The sequence below is a fragment of the Scleropages formosus genome, chromosome 5 (genome assembly GCF_900964775.1).
Source record: "Scleropages formosus chromosome 5, fSclFor1.1, whole genome shotgun sequence".
Lineage (NCBI taxonomy): Eukaryota > Metazoa > Chordata > Actinopteri > Osteoglossiformes > Osteoglossidae > Scleropages > Scleropages formosus.
This window is the reverse complement of record NC_041810.1, coordinates 4438568-4456174: the sequence shown is the minus strand read 5'-3', so window position 1 is coordinate 4456174 and position 17607 is coordinate 4438568. Positions and strand designations below refer to the sequence as shown.

Sequence of the window (17607 nt, the reverse complement as noted above, 5' to 3'; positions counted from 1 at the left end):
GCACGGACAGCCTCTCCGTCCGAATCCGCAAAGCGAGAAGCGCAACTTTCCTACATTTCGCTCCCTTTTTAATCTACAGCCACTTCAAAAACTGCACAGTCCTTTTCTGTTTCATTTCATTTTATTCCGTTATTTTCTGGGACCCAAAAAAAAGAGCTCCAGATGAGTTCAGCAGCAGGGAAAGGGACTTTGCTTCTTCTTTTCGCGGTGCTGTTGACAGAAGGTAAGAAACGAAGGCAACTTTCGGAGATGCTCAGAGCGCTTCCTGTTTCTTCTAATACTGCATAATAAAACATCATTTTCATAAGCGGCAGAATTTCCTCACAGAACGTCGGAATTCATAGTAACATCATGTTTATGTTTCCAGGCACAAGACAAGTGAACACAGAGACTGTTTCCCGCCGCAGAGCGAATCCGCTGCACATCATATTACATCACACATTGACACAATGTTACAATTTAATTTATTACGTGTCTATTTCACTGTTCATAGCAGAGAACTGCTGTCTGTCCAGAGCTGAAGTTTTAAACATGGGATTTACCTACATTGTGACGTGTCTGTCTGCAGACGTGGAATTAACGTGAAAAACGCACTAAATTCCATCATTTAAAAAATCGTAATTTAAAAGGAGATAATTTAAAAATGAGCCTTTATATCCGACACTTGTTTCTCTGGCGCTTTATTTTGCGTATATGAAGGGCTGCTGATAATAAAACCCCGAATTGCTTGGGGGGGCTAGATTATGGTTATATTAATATTTTACACTGTTTTAATTGAAAACACTGCTGAACAATTTGTGTTTGACTCAAACCTTATTCATAAGAATAATAATCCGAATAATCCTCGAAATAATCTGTGTTTTCTTGTTTATGTTTATAGACGTGTTTTATTCTGATGGATTTATGCGTTTATCCCATTTTGGTCAATTAACATGAACTGATATTGGATTAAATCGATACAGTTGAACAGTTTTCCTGCTTGGCCGTGCTTTAGTGCCTTAACTACTCCACCCCCTAGTGTTCATACACTGTTCAGACATATTTACGCTCCTCAGACATCCAGATGTTCATTTGGAGTGCCTGTCTGTATGCATGCATATGTGCTTCCTGGAACTATAGCAACATTAATTAAACAATATAAAGTCAACTGAATTCAAATGCTTGGTTAAATCTATTTTATAATTTGGTATTTTACATGAGCTATTCAGATTAGTGTCATGAGCAGCCAGAAAAGAGCAATGCATCTCTCAGAACTGCCAGCCTTCGCTATTCTAATTATTAGTAGTAGTGATTTTAGCAAACTCCTCTATAAGGTATCTTGCAATGTTAGATACAATCAGCTTGACAATGATTTTTCCATTTATACAGCAGGGTCTAACAATGTGAACACTAAACTGGTGGGGAACTGGTAGGAAACTGGAGGGAACCGGGCTGCTTGAGGTGAACATCTGGAAAGTGATCAGTACTACTTTAAATGAGCTTGTGACCAGTCAGAGGAGGAGATCATTTACACTCCCTGCATGCTTTCCGAAAACATGGTTATTTACAAGACTTGAGTGAAGATTAGAAACTAATCCATGCAGAGGATAACATATGGCACGTAATTACAACGCAAGTAACAACCACAGAGAGAGGCCTCATTCCACAGATTATGGTAAATTTAGTCATGTATTTAACACTGGTAAAACACCAAGTTCTTTCTACACTAGGTTGTGTACTATGTGCTCTATTACCCCATACTAGAGTATTCTTTCTGAGGTCAAATTTACTTAACAGACTTGCAAACTGACAGCTGTTTAAAGTGCTTGACAAAACCCTCTTTTCAAGTCACAGTTGTTGAATATTAGAAATTTACTGTGCACGATTATTAGAGCTGACTATTTGACTTCCTGGAATCAGCTACTAATGAGATGAAAGTGAAATTGTAAGCTTCTTCAAATGACCTTCAGTGTCAAGAAGGATTAAAGCAAGAAACGCATTTATAGCATTAGTATTTATTAACATTCTCTAGACTACTTTTTTGCTTAGTTGTGGTCTTATTGATTTAATACAGACCCATAAAATTAATGACCCAAACCAATTTCCTTGGCAAGTCTTGGCTACTTTTGACCTTTTGGACCTTAGAGAAATAATTTAACACATGTATACATGCAGCATTCATGTTGCTGATACCATGGTGACAATATGAGATAGTTTACATTCAAGGTGTAGAAAGAAGCCACCAAACACACCTCATTAGTTTTACTGGTATTGGCCCGAGGTAGTTTTACCACTATAAAAAGTAGCTGAAGGCCACACTCAGTACACTCCGGTTATGTACATCTTTCTTAGTAATATGAAATGTCAAAATTCATGAGGGTCTTTCAAATTTATTCTTCTCACTTTAGCACCATGCCAGGAGCAGGTTCTAGAGGAACCATGGCTTTGGTCTCATTCACAGTGGGGTTTTTACACCAAGGAGGCTAGTTTCTCTGTACGACGCCTTTATTGCATTAGACACACATTCATTTGAGGCAGCGAAAGCACTGCTTTACAGGGGCGGCCCAAAAGATATGGTCATGATGAGACTTCTGCTGATCAATGAGGCATGGGTTATGTAGGTAACTGAATTACAATTCCACACAAATATGGTGTCCTCAATCAACATTTCACCGTGCACCAACCTCTCTTTCTTCATTTCTGAGAACAATACGGTATTAGCGACTCCTTGACCATACTGACAGTCAAATATACTTAGAAACCTTGGGAGAATGCTGGACATGTTGTATTCATTTCATACCTAAACTCTAATTTCTAATTTTGTACACCCTATTTCTATATTTTCAGGTTTAAAATATATGTCGTTGCTAATCTGGTCTGCCTTGTGCTTATGTTCTGCTTATTTTATGTTGGTCTGTTCAGCTGTGTGTCCTGCCACTGTACCAGGAGTTTCAGCATAGCACAAAATAAGGAGCTGCTGATCTTGCAAAATGTATGATTTGAAACATATTTACATGAAAAAATAAGCGGAACGAGCCCTGCATAGGCCAGGAGATAAGTGACCGGGAATGATTCAGCAATGAGAACTTAACAGAAGCCCCCAACATTCAAGGGAGATGTGCATAGGCTTTCATGCTGTGCTGTACCAGTATCTCTAATATGCTTATGGAGCAATAATGGCAGATGACCCTGCCATTTCATACTCTTACCAGCCGCTTCATAGTGGTGAGGAACAGTCCAAGCATTTCCTGGAATTGCTTCTTAATGCTTTTTGGTCCGAGTCGTGCCCCACCCCTCCTGCCCAAGGTAGCAGAAATATTGCACCGTGGGCATGTCAGCAAGTCGTTCTGTGGGATTAAGACAGAGGAAGTGACCTGGACTGGGCCCTGGAGGTGGGATGAGACTTCTTTGCTGGAATGCTGCTGTGCTGTCCTGTGTCTCAGCCACATGTTCCCAGACTCTCCCTGTGGGTTTATGGGACAGGGGTCTGTATCTCCTGCAGGGCTGTGGAGTCGGCACACAAAACCTTCGAATCTGACTCCGACTCCAGTAACCTAATAATTGCTTCCGACTCCACACCACCGCACAAAAGTTGCACATTATTTTGGGGGTTAAATTATCTGGCTAATATTGGCCTAAATCTATATGACACCTCAAATTTTTGGGGCTCGACATATGCTGGATCACCTTATACTCCAGCATGTATGGTACATTTAGTCGGAGTTGGTACATTTTTACCGACTCCAACTCCAGTAACCCAACAATTGTTTCCGACTCCACAGCACTGCCCAAAAGTTGCACATCATTCTGGGGTTGACTTATTTGATGAATATTGGCCTAAACTTATATTACACCTCTAATTTTTGGGGGTTGATTTATATGCCGGATCGATTTATACGCCAGCATGTATGGTACATTTAGTCAGAGATGGAGTTGGTACATTTATACCAGCTCCGACTCCAGTAATCCAGTAATTGCTTCTGACTCCACGACTCCAACTCTACAGCACTGATCTCCTGTGTGCTAAAAGTGTGCTGTTCTTCATTTTTATACTGAAGACATTTCTGTTTGATTTTGCTGATGCGGCACCGAGGTATGGGACATTGTCATACGGAACACAGGGATCCGGGACGGCTGAACCCAGGTGCAGCGTTGTTCGTCAGAAGTTGAGGGAAGAGGCAAGTTCTCAAAACCAGGGACAGGCGAAGGGTCGGTCGATCGGCGAACAGGACAGGAACGAGGATCCACGGACGTGGTTGGAGGATGAAGCAAAGAGTCAAAAAACCGGAGATCGTGAATAGAGTAAGAGTGCGTGTAGTAACGCGAGGAAGGGCGGTTGTCCCAAACGAGATTCCGCAACGGTACGGGAGCTGAAGAGGGTCTTTATAGGGTGAGCGATTACTCAGGAGATAGTGCAGAGTCAGGTGTTGTCGCTTGTGTTGTGGGTGTGGACGTGACAACCATGAGGACGCATTGACGTAGTTGGTTATGTTTCTGTTTTTGAAGGTGCTATTAACCAATTCTGTGCCTAATCTACACTTTCCACTGTGGCAGCCAGATGCCAAAATGAAACGAGAAAATTTTAACCACAAACCAGGCTCCCCAAGTTAAACCTGCCTCTGGTAGTAACAGTGTAAAAAATTTTCTAATTTGCATCACCTCCCTTATCGTCCGAGTTGAGGTTTTGTCTCCTTCAGACGTTCCTTTTCCATGATTTTTCCCGTTTACATAAAACGAAAGTCACATGACATTATTTGTTCACTGTTTGTTTCGTTAATATCTGTTCATGCTGATGAAGGCTTGCTGACAAAATGCATCTGTGTGTTAGGTTTCACATGTTTAAATTTAATATGGTAATGAATACAGTTACCACTAACTGTTTTTCTCTTTATTCAGTATGGTGAAGGACAAAACAAGTTTGCAGGTTGTCATTTCAGTTTTAGAAGGATTTCACAAAGCTTGGCGGCAGATGAGTAGTGTCAGATGCCACTAGACACCCTACATTTACAGTACTTGTTCATTCATATTGAGATTTTTTACATGCATGACTCGTATGTCTTCGCACATTTTACTGGCTTGATGGAATTACAGTCAGCAGGTTTCACTATCCAGATGGTAAGGGTTTTTGTCAGGTCATCTCATGACTCCTGCGATGACTTCCCTTCGGAGGGGTCAGAGGGCTGAGGGGATCGGGAAGACTGGAGGGTGACGGCATACAATGTAAGTTTCCCAGGAGGGAGCTGGCATGACCTCTGGTACACATCTCTGTAGGTTGGGTGTGATGTGTGTGTCTGTTTATATCCATGTATGATATAGCACTTCCGTCTGAGGCTGTTCCTTGTGGGGGAGGCAGATTCCTCGCTGGGCCGAGTTTCATGATTGTTGAATGAAGAAATCTGTAGCGATTTAGCTGATGTCTGGCTTGGACTAAAACAGTCTCCCTGGGTCTTCATCTGTCCCTGGTTTTTCACATCTTAGCTTATGTAATTTATTTTTTCTATTAATTTCATTAATACTTTTTAAAAAATTATTTGGACCGTGGTGTAAATTCATTTTATATACATCAGACAAAGTTCCTGGCTGCAGTTCGATGAATTTCCATTCTACTTTTGCATAACTGCTCTGACTGCTGTTTCACTGACAAATGCAGTGATTTACTATATGCTCTATTGTATATACATACAGAGCAATTCTTTGAAATGATTGTTGTTTACATCAGTTGAAAATGAAAGTATCGTGTGTGCAGTGTCTGGTAAATCGGCTCCTAGGTTTGTCATCCACTCTAAATTGATTGTGTAATCCAGCTACATGTATTTATTAAAGCACTTTTATGTGAGTTTGTTTTGTTTAATTTGAAATATCAGTAGGAGATTGCAACTGAAATTATTTGATTTATCCTTCATGCATTTGCCAAACTGTGCTAGATACGATTCTAGTGCCTAACATAATGGTGTACCATATGCTCTGTTGTGTGCATAGTGTAATACTCTGAAATGACAGCTATTTACACAAATCCAGTATGAAAATGAGCACAGATAGCCATCTGCTGCGATAATCTGTTGCTGTAGAATACTTTTCTCATTAAGAAATTGTGCCCTTATTGTCTATTTTTCCAAATAGGCTGCTGAATTTTATTGAATAATTAATAGTCTGATTGGACAGTATGTTGTGGTGCGGATCAGAATGTCTGACTTTGAACCACAACTTCAGAATAATGCAGAAGAATCAGAATGACATTTGCCACGTAATACCTTCTGGCTGAAATTGTTCCCTTTCTGTGGCTGGAGGGAGTTTAGCCATTCCGATGTTAATCCCATAGCGAAAAGCTGATCATGGGGCAAACAATTTATGACATCGAGGATGAAAGCAAACACGAGCATTAAGCTCGCCCCTCCCCATCACATACCAGACACAAAGCAGAAGTTGTAACAAGTTTATTAGTTATGTTATAGGTTTTTTAGATCCCTTGATGTATCGGAAATTAAAAAAAAAAAAATGTTGACATCCCAGTCATGATAGTTTAATAAACTCCACAATTCTGTAAGACTGTAATGTACAGCAGTTTCAGGAGGAGCTCACTCCTTTAATTTTATAAATTCTGTGTTTTGCACATTTCAATATATTGTACGTATGAATATATTTCTAGGTAAAAAAGCTCTATGGTACTGAAGGCACACCTGCTTTTTCCATATAGAACTCACAGTTTCAAAGCCAGTTAAAAACAAGGTCACACACATCAGCAGTGCATCAGTTTGTGCTGCCCAATGGCTTTTGTTAATATAATTTGTGAAGACATTTTTCACTTTGCCCAGATTTATGGGGTGATTTTTTTTCTAGTGCCTTTTCGCTTTTATCACCTGGTTCACTTTGTCTCGACCTTTACCGTGCTGTCATTAATCTGTCTGAAAGCGTTGCCTTTTTACGGATGATTTCCTCCAAATCACCACGCACACACACAGCACCGCGCCAACTAATCAGGTATGTTCATTTTATGTAGTAATAGACATATAAACAGCATTCCTTCGCGTGTTGGAATTGTGACTTAACGGCCGGTGAAACATTTGCCGAGTAATACGATGGAGTAGGGGCTCTTCAGAGGCTGTTATTTCAAGCTTGGGAATAGTTACGGCTCCAATTAATATTCACTGGACAGCACCCAAATTAATTTCACTGTAATGGAATTATCAATACCCAGCGCCTTGTGAAGTGCTGTACAGTGGCTAATCAGACGCAGTGGGCTGTGCAATTCTCCTTGTCATCTCGGTGGTGCCACTCTTTCCACTGGCCTTACGCTTGGGACAGTTATCTTTGCTTTAACTTCTGCACCCTCAAGGTTCGTACATTTCAACATTCCAAGAGGGTAGTACTGGTGCCTCCCAGTTTCCGGAATGTATGTTTGGGCATTGGCTCAAATGCAACCCATTCTTTGTAGAGTTTGTAGGTTCCTCCCATTTTTATCTGGGTTTTCTGGTGAACTGATGACTCACCTGCCATAGTGTGTCTGAACGAGTTTGTGTGGTTGCCAAGTCGACAATGCACTGAGCGTAGCTTCGGACCACCCCAACCCAACACCACATAATGGATGAGCGGGTATTGCATTTACATTTATTCATTTAGCTAGTGTTTTTCTCCAAAGCAACTTACAATATTAAAGTCAGAATTATTAGGAGGTTACAATTATTTATCCATTTATACAGCTGGGTGAGGGGTGATGTTTCTGGAACAATATAGCATACAGTAAGTACTTGCTCAAGGGTACTACAGCCAGAGATGGGGATCAAACTTGCAACCTTTGAGTCCAAAGACAGAGCCCTAACCACTAAACTACCAGCTGTCTGTATTACTGTATTACCAAGAGTATCAAGAATTGCGGGTATGAGTAGAATGCTACAGTACCAGTTACCGTAAAATCTTACCATTGTGCAATAACTCTGATGTTTTGACTGATATTCATGACATTTTGCCTTTTCAGTACGAGTGTGACTGCTTTGCATGGCCAAAAGCTTTGAGCTTTTCGTTAGTTTCTAACCGGAGCCGTGCTACTCTCATGGTGCCACGTTCAAGCATAATGTAGCTCCATCTCCCGTTAATCTTGTCTCAGGAGGAACACATATTTCACATTCATTTGGAAAGGTTAACATTGTCCTTTATGGCAGAAAACCCACATACTTACAAATGTACTGTTTTTTTTTTTTTTTTCTCTCCCTTGACAGACAGCGCGATTAATTAACTAGCATCTTCATTTCCTTGACCCAGTTAAACAGAAGTGGGCCTTTGAAATCAGTGCAGAGCTTTTAGCCACTTTTTATTTCTTTATTTATTTATTTATTTATTTAGATCACAAAATGCTGCGGCCTTCAGCATTCAGTCTACAAATCAGAATTGTACTTAGCATTAGCAACAGCCTATAATTAGAAATGGGTAGTATTGCTGTTACAGCTGCCACCTTCCATCCAAAGGACTCAGGTCTGAATCCTTTTCCTACTGCAGTACTATTGATCAAGGAACCTAGCCTGAACGGGTAAATCGCTTTAAGTACCTTAACATTTTAAGTTGGTTTGGAAGGAAATATCATGAGATAGGGCACAAACTTCAATTTAATTACAGTCATGTGCCACTTAATGACATTTTGCTTAACGACTGTCCACATACACGATGGTGGTCCCATAAGATTATAATGGAGCTGAAAAATTCTTATCGACTAGCGACATCGTAGCCGTCGTAAAGTCATAGCGCAACGTGTTACTCACGTGTTCGTGCTGGTGCTGCTGTAAACAAGCCTACTGCGCTGCCAGTCGTCTAAAAGTATAGCACATACAATTATGTACAGAACATCATACCTGATAAGGATAATAAACATCTATGTTACTGGTTTATGTATTTACTGTACTGTGCATTATTTTACAGTGCACTCTTTCTACTTATAAAAAAAGTTTACTGTAAAACAGTATGTTGTGTTACGCCAGCAGCAGCATCATAAATCTCGTGTTTACAGCATCTCTGACTGCATTGAAGCTATACCATCCAGGTTTCTGTAAGTACACTCTATGATCGAGCCTAATCCATATAGGTTTGTATAAGGACACGCTATGATCGAGGTTATACCATGTAGGTTTGTATAAGTACACTCTATGATCAAGGCTATACCATGTAGGTTTGTATAAGTACACTCTATGATCAAGGCTATACCTTCTAGGTTTGTATAAGTACACTCTATGATCGAGGCTATACCATCTTGGTTTCTATAAGTACACTCTATGATGTTCGCACAACGACGAAATTTCCTAGCGACGCATTTCTCAGAATATATACCTGTTGTTAAGTGACTCATGTCTGAATTTAGAAAGGCCAAAGACTTGCGTGTTGGGGGACTTGAGTGGACCAACAAGAAGGTTTCCATTCTACGCTTGGCCAGCCATGACTTGTACTCTGCTAGTAGGTGCTCTTCATCTTAATATTCTACACAGTGTCACCTTTCACCGGACTCGTTTGGATGCAGTCCGACTATGTTCTTGGCAAAAGATTTCCTTCTGTGAAGACCTTTGAAGCCGTCCTATCCGGGTTTCATGCAGACAATACCTCCGGATACAGCAGCCTGTTCACCTGCTGCATGCAATACTGACTGAGGAAAATCTGAACTAAAAGGATAAATGAAAAATTCTGCTGAAGATCAGCTTTAGGGCTTCTGTTTGATGAGTGCAGCTGAAGGATTTCAGAGCAGATTTTATCCACAGCATTGCAGACGTATCCCACAAAATCTTCGATACTGATCCTGAAAACGAGAAATTGACTAAATTGTAAATATGGATGAAGTAATTAAAAATAAGGGGGTGCGGTGGCGCAGTGGGTTGGACCACAGTCCTGCTCTCTAGTGGGTTTGGGGTTCGAGTCCTGCTTGGGGTGCCTTGCGACGGACTGGCGTCCCGTCCTGGGTGTGTCCCCTCCCCCTCCGGCCTTACGCCCTGTGTTACCGGGTTGGCTCCGGTTTCCCGCAACCCCATATGGGACAATTGGTTCTGAAAATGTGTGTGTAATTAAAGATTAAAGACAGGATACACCTGAAGCGTAAAGTCACTAATGCTGTTGGTGTTTCTGTGGATCTTGAGGTGTGAAGCAGGTTGGTGTATTTCTGTTGAATTTGATCTTTTTATGTGTTGTGATGTCACTTTTTTTACAGAATTTTTGAGAATTGGTGATTTAACTGTAAATTTGTTTCTCGTTCTTCATGGGGACTTAATGGGGACCTTCCTGATAGGGGACAACTGGTAGTGTAGTGGTTACAGCTGCTGTCTTTGGACCCAAGGGCTGCAGCTTTGAATCTCATCTTTGGCTGTATTCCATTTACCCTAAAATTACGCAGCTGTACAAGTGGCTAAATACTTGTAGGTAGATTAACATTGTAAGTGGCTGCACAGTGAGCATCGCTGCTGCCTCACAACTCCAGGGTAGTGCAAGAGGGCGTGCATTTGATCCCTGCTAACTCTGTGTTGAATTTGCATTTTCTCCCCATTTCTGTCTGGTTTCCTCCCACACTCCAAAGACATGCTGTTCAGGTTCACCCATAGTGTGTGAGTGACAGACAAAGTGTGTGTGTGTTCCACTGATGTATGGATGAGTGACCCAGTGTAAGCAGTGTATCTAGCAGTGTAAGTCACCTTGGTGAATAAGGTGTTTGGGCTGGTAACACTACATAGAGTTCATTGGAAGTCAGTTTGGAGAAAAGGGTATGTTAAACAAATAAATGTTACAAAGGAATGGATTTTCCCATCAGTGTTCACGAATGCATCAATATGGCACAAATATAGTATCCTGATTTCATAGTTGCCATTTTTTACAGCATTGCCCTAAAAATATGATTCTGAGACACCATCCCTTTTGTCTTTGCAGTCACTGACTGAGCAGAAAAACAAAGCAACCACTGCAGAAGAACTGATTACAAATGTGATTAATGCCGGTCAATTTAACGCTCTGTCGTTCATTGCTGTAACTGCCTCACACAACTGAGTCTGCAAGAATATCAGTCACAATAGAGAAGCTTATTTTTGATTTTGTGCTCAGTGCAGTGAGGCTCACCACTCACTCTTAAGGGAGGGTTGTGGTGGTCCAGAACTGGTCCTAGACACTAGAATGGCTGAAGGTACTGCACTAGGATGGTACTGCACAGAAGCCACAAACTTACTCAAATATACACACTAAGCGAAATTCAGAGACACCAATTCAAAGGATACATGTATCTGGGTGGAATGGTGGCACAGCGAGTAGCGCTGCTTTCTCACAGCGCCTGGGTGGTTGCGAGAGGCCTTGGGTTTGATCCCTGCTCAGTCTGTGTGGAGTTTGCATGTTTTCCCTGTGTCTGTGTGGGTCTCCTCTGGGTGCTCTGGTTTCCTTCCACAGTCCAAAGACATGCTGCTGAGGTCCACCCATAGTGTGTGAGTGACAGAGAGAGTGTTTGTGTGTGTTCCACTGATGTATGAATGAGTGACCCATTGTAAGTAGCGTATCTAGCAGTGTAAGTCACCATGGTGAATAAGGTGTGTGGGCTGATGACACTACATAGAGTTCATTCAAGTAGCTTTGGAGAAAAGTATCTGCTGAATAAATAAATGTAATGTATTTGGACTGTGCAAAGAAGGCAAATCCATGCAAATATAGGGATAACATGCAAACGCCGTGGTTTGCACAGGTGAATATGAACCCCTGCCAGAACCTGGGAGACACCTACACTATCTACTGTGCCACCCCAAAAATTGACTTGCAACTTAAAACGTTGGGGTGACTTCGAAACTGATGAGTTAAGTTGGGCTATAACAGAGTAATGCTGGTTGAGTTGTAACCTTATCTATCTATCTATCTATCTGTCATTTTTCTCTTCCATCCCAGAGTGCTTCTCATCAAAAGGAGAGGATCGTCTCTTCCATCGGCTGTTTCGCAGGTACAACCCATACATCCGTCCTGTGGAGAATGTGTCCGACCCCGTGACGGTGGAATTTGAAGTATCCATATCGCAGCTGGTGAAAGTCGTAAGTTGAGCTTCTGTTTATTGTAATGCCATTATATTTCTTCAGCTCCTTTTAGTTTTAAACATTTTAGGCCACATGCAGGATAATATGCATGTGAGTGATTTTCAAACAGGAAGCTGAAAAAGCACTACACTACTTTCCACTGCATCTAAGAGTCTAAGATTAGCTTGTATCTTGATAATGTTAAGTTTTTTTAAGTCATACCTTTTTAAATGTTTTCCAGAGTGACCTTGGTGTTATAATATTGCAGTGTGAAGAGCATCTTAACTCATGCACACAAGCTGAATAATGTTTTTTTATGATGAGGCCTTTGTATCCGTCAATGTAATATCACTAACTGCTTTAATGAGGCCTTATATTTCTTTTTATTCTTTTTTTTTTCTTTCTTCAAGACAATGTCTGTTCCCAATGTCAGCATTTTTAATAACCTTTACCCACTAACCACATATGACAAACTCACCAGTGCATACTGGATGTGTCCAGATATTAATCTTGTGCGACTAGTTTCAAATACAGTCAAAAGCAGTGCTGTGACCAGAACTATGTTTTAAATTTCTGACTTTCTATTTGGGTAAAGATCAAATTTGTTGCGGCAGGTATAAAATGTAAGAAAAATAGCTTTTTACTATATTAAAGGAGTGGAAGGACACTGGAACACTGATAGCCTGAAATATATTTCTTCACTGGTCCACAGGATGAAGTCAATCAAATCATGGAGACCAATCTCTGGCTGAGACATGTAAGTTGCAAGTTGTAAATTTTTTACATTCTTTAACCAAAAATTAGAGCACTGTGTATGAATAGTCTGATCCATGTGAATGTCAGTGTAGAGGGTCTGTCCAGCACCACAAGGAGATTCTCAAATGCTCGCTGACATGGAGCAATGTGCTCAGAAATTTTCTTGCAGGGCTTAAAGCGGTTGTTAGGACAGCTGAGCAGAGAACCAGAAACAGCTGTGAAGATGGGAAAGACGTGCTGGAAGAGGACGGGGATGTTATTGCCAACTTAGCAGAGAAATTACTTTACTGTTACCACCCACTGAAAATGTAACGTGGTGCACAAAGTCAGGAGGAAACATTCCATATTTCTGTATGATGCCTTCTCCAGCTTATGGCCTCGTGCGTGTTAGTTTTGTAGCCTCTAACCCGTATATGTTTCAGTCTCCTGTCTCATTCTGATACACACTCTCCACACCATACACCTTTGGCCATTGTCCTAGACCAGGCTTATATCTGCCACTATATGTTGGGTACAATGACATTTCATGCACCTTCCTTTCAGCTGTACACTGATGGTCCCACAGATGTTCTCACTGACCTAAAGCCGTTGCATGCATGAAGGTGCCGAGTGAAACCTGATCCATAGTGACCACTCGCGTGGTTTTCAAGGCAGGTCAAGGGAGGAGCAGAAGTGCCTAAAGCCTTTACACGGTATAATTCCATCAAAGAGATTTCTCTGTCCGAGAATTCATGAGATCCTTAGGCTGATGTGTGTGTCTTTAGCCTTCTGCTGGATAATCTGGATCACAAGAATTTCCTTGGTTTTTCATTCCCAGTTTCTTGTAACCATTGTGACCATCGACTACAATTGAGCTGTAGTCTTTAACCACTCCTGTCGCACCACGCACACAGTGTGTGCATCCACTTGGAGAGGGGGCGAGACTTCCACTTGGCAGGATCAGCCCAGCTCACACAGTGTGAGAGAGAGGGATTGACGGCAGAACTTAACTGAGCCCTGTCTTCTTACCCATGCTGACCGAATACATCAATTCAGGATGGCAGCTTGCAAGTGTTACCAACTGGCTGCCCAAAATACGCAAGATCACTACTGTTTGTTTTTTTTTCCCTTGTTTGTATGTTTTTACCTTGGCACAAATGTTCAAGCAGGAAGACAGGTGAAAACTATTTAGTCGAGCATGTATGTAGATATAAATTAACCAAAGAGTAATTGATCCTCCTATGTCTATATCCAATGGACATAATCTATTAGTGATTCTGATACCACAGTAAGTGTGTCCAGATGGTAAGGTAAGCCCTAACAGAGTAACACAACTTGCTTTAAGGAGATAGGATTCTCCATTCCAATCCACACTATTTACTTTAATTACCTTATTAAATAAGAGCAGTAAGAGGAGAACACTTCCTCATCTTACTAAGGATGTTTAGTTAAAACATAGACTTCTGCTCCTAATGCATTAACCACGGTAAATTGTGCCTTTCCTTCCTTTCGGCACAATCCCACTGGGTCGCTCTCATTTTCATATTCTTCTAAGCTTAGGAGGACAGTTACAGCCTGGTTTCGAACGTCTTAAAATAATCGTGCGATAATACCCCATGCATAAATCTAGTTAGGTCCTCATTTGCATTTTCTCCACCCATATTTCTAGGTCTTGCAGTCGAAGCACCGTAAACTGGAAATGTATTAGGGTTATTTACATATACACCATCACCCCCACCCTTCCTCTGGCATTTAAAACTGTAAAATACCATTGCACACAATTAGTAAATAACCTTGAATGGTTTATTTCAGTCATCAGACATTTTGAAAACGCTATACTACTCAAAAACACTATATGAATAGAAGCATTTGCCCTTTTTTAACCAAATTAAAATGCCAAATGCTCCATTTTGCTATCGTTTGCTCTTTTAGATTTGGAACGACTACAAGCTGAAGTGGGTTCCCTCTGAGTATGATGGAATTGAATTTATACGCGTCCCATCTAACAAAATATGGAGGCCTGACATCGTGTTGTATAACAAGTAAGAGTGCTGTATTCATGAGTAGAGTCATTGTTAATGTCTCTCCTTTCCTAGAGAGCATTTTGATCGAGTCAAAAATCTGTGATGGAACATGTGTTTTTAATGCTCAATATGATCCTTCTCTCTGCATCAGTGCTGTGGGGGACTTCCTGGTGGAGGACAAAACAAAAGCGTTGTTGAAATTTGACGGAACTGTGACCTGGGTCCCACCGGCCATTTTCAAAAGCTCCTGTCCGATGGACATAACTTACTTTCCCTTCGACTACCAGAACTGTTCCATGAAGTTCGGATCCTGGACCTACGACAAGGCCAAGATTGACCTGGTCTTGATTGGATCAAAGGTCAACCTGAAGGACTTCTGGGAGAGTGGGGAGTGGGAGATCATCGATGCCCCGGGGTACAAGCATGACATCAAGTACAACTGCTGTGAGGAAATCTACCCTGACATCACCTATTCCTTTTACATCCGCCGTCTCCCACTTTTTTATACCATCAACCTCATCATCCCATGCCTGCTTATTTCCTTCCTGACCGTACTGGTCTTCTACCTGCCTTCGGACTGTGGCGAGAAGGTCACGCTTTGTATATCCGTTCTCCTCTCCCTCACTGTGTTCCTGCTGGTCATCACTGAGACCATCCCTTCTACCTCACTGGTCATCCCTCTCATTGGCGAGTACCTCCTCTTCACCATGATCTTCGTCACACTCTCCATCGTCATCACTGTCTTTGTACTCAATGTGCACTACCGCACACCGACGACACATACCATGCCAAGCTGGGTACGCACCGTCTTCCTGGGTATGCTGCCACGGGTCATGTTCATGCGCCGACCTGCTGATAACCAAGAGGCCAGGGGTGGGGCTGGGGCCGGGAGGAAGCGCAGGGGCAGCACCTCGCAGCAGGGTACGCCCGTGAACTGCCTGGAGTATGGCGAGGCCAAGGCACCCATAGAGACCAAGAAATGCCCCTGCAAGCATGGCAAGGACACCCCTGAAACCGACGCCGGGAAGCCGAGCCGGCAGCTGAGCAACCAGCCGGTCAACACGGTGGTAGCCTTCTCCGTGGTCTCACCCGAGATCAAGCAGGCCATCGAGAGTGTCAAGTATATCGCGGAGAACATGCGGAGCCGCAACAAAGCCAAACAGGTGATGCATTTGTGCTTCTTTTCAGTACATAGCTACAAGTCTTGAAATTCACCGGTAATAGAAGAAACGTTATTGACTGGAGCACATTTCTCGTTTGAAATGAGCGCTATTCAATGGTTAAGTTAACACAGTTATTGAAGAAATAAACACTTTATGGGTTGAAAATAAGGAGAATTTGGAAAGGTGGTGTAATGCTCAGAGCTGCTGCCTTCCACTTGAACAACTCAGGTCCACATCGTGATGGTACGTATATACCCCGAATTTATATAGTAAGATTTATCTGGCTGTATAAACGGGTTAATCAGTGTTAGTTAATATTCCATGTCATTCTGGAGAAAAGTATAAGCAAAATAAATAAACATCAATTCTTAATACCAGGACTTTATAACGGCATCACATTTATCTGAATATCTTATGTGATAAATTATAGCGTACCTGGAAACACCTTGAAACGCTTTCTTCACATATTATTGCAGTTTAACCCACTGTAAGTTGCACATCATACAACCTTGAACGCAACACAACGGTGGAACAAAACAAGATGATTACTAGTGATGAATTAACAAGGAGTAATACGTAGTTAGAATTATTTATACAATATTTTACAATTCAAAACACTTAGCTTCATCTCAACTAGAATTAATAATCAATTTAATTTTTCAATACTTAGATGAATTCAGTAGTGACTGCTCTGCTGTCCTGGAATAATATCGCTAATAATACCATTAAAAGAATGAAGGAACAACAAATGTTGACAGCAAAAGTCCTGTTTTGTCCATTATTTTTACCTCGTTTTCACTGAAATGCACTGGTTTAGCAACAATTTAAAGCCTTTTCACCATTTCTGTTCATTCACAAAGAGGCGATGATGCGTCTAAAGAACCAATTTGGCCGGCGTAAAAGAAAAGCCCAGGGTTCTTCACACTAAAATAACTTTTCATGTAGGAAAATATATTCTTTTCAATTGTTGAATGATATTAGAATATTAAATTATTTGGTTTTTTCTCTATTTTTGAAAATTATTGACTGATTGCAATTTATAACTGCAAATTCACATTCTTAAAATTTTTTGCTTTATGTCAGTTCAACTCTTCTGCTTTTCTGCATCCCCTCATCTTGCATTATAGTTTTTGAAGCCGTTTAGAACAGTTTTGTTTCAGTTCACATTCACTTCCTATGTCTTCCTTTCTTATTGATCAGCAATGCTTTTACTTTTTTTTTTTTTTGTGAAATTCTGCATAGATTCTACGTAGTTTATATGACTCTCTAGTTCCTCTCTCTCCTAGACTGAAGATGACTGGAAGTATGTAGCCATGGTCATCGACCGGATCTTCCTCTGGGTCTTTGTTCTCATCTGTGTCCTGGGAACGCTGGGTCTCTTCTTCCAGCCTCTCATTGGCTTCCTAACATAATCCTCATCTTGTTTCATTGGAAAAAAGTCTGCCATATTCTGGAATGTTTTATATTACAATCTCACCTGGTTCTTGCAAATCTTGCATTTTTTTATTTTAACTTATTTGAATCTTCAGTTTTAAGTTTTAGTTGTAAAGATGCGGTATTACACTGGAGATCATCTGCTGCTTTAGTCCATTTGTCAACGGCTGAAAGGCATTTCAAACAAATGGTGGGAGGTGTACAGATCTGTGGTTCTGATTTGCAAGCTTTCATAAGCTGTTAGGAAGTGGAAACCACTTTGCAGGATGG

At 41.2% G+C, this 17607-nt stretch overlaps 1 protein-coding gene across 1 annotated transcript; it reads left to right on the top strand.

The window, feature by feature from the left end:
• LOC108930790 (neuronal acetylcholine receptor subunit alpha-3-like) lies at positions 1 to 17315 on the top strand. Its single transcript, XM_018746198.1, has 6 exons — positions 1 to 223; positions 11860 to 11999; positions 12694 to 12738; positions 14649 to 14758; positions 14892 to 15903; positions 17190 to 17315. The coding sequence occupies exons 1-6, from the start codon at positions 163 to 165 to the stop codon at positions 17313 to 17315; spliced, it is 1494 nt and encodes a 497-aa protein (XP_018601714.1). The 5' UTR covers positions 1 to 162.
• The last annotated feature ends 292 nt before the right edge of the window (positions 17316 to 17607 follow it).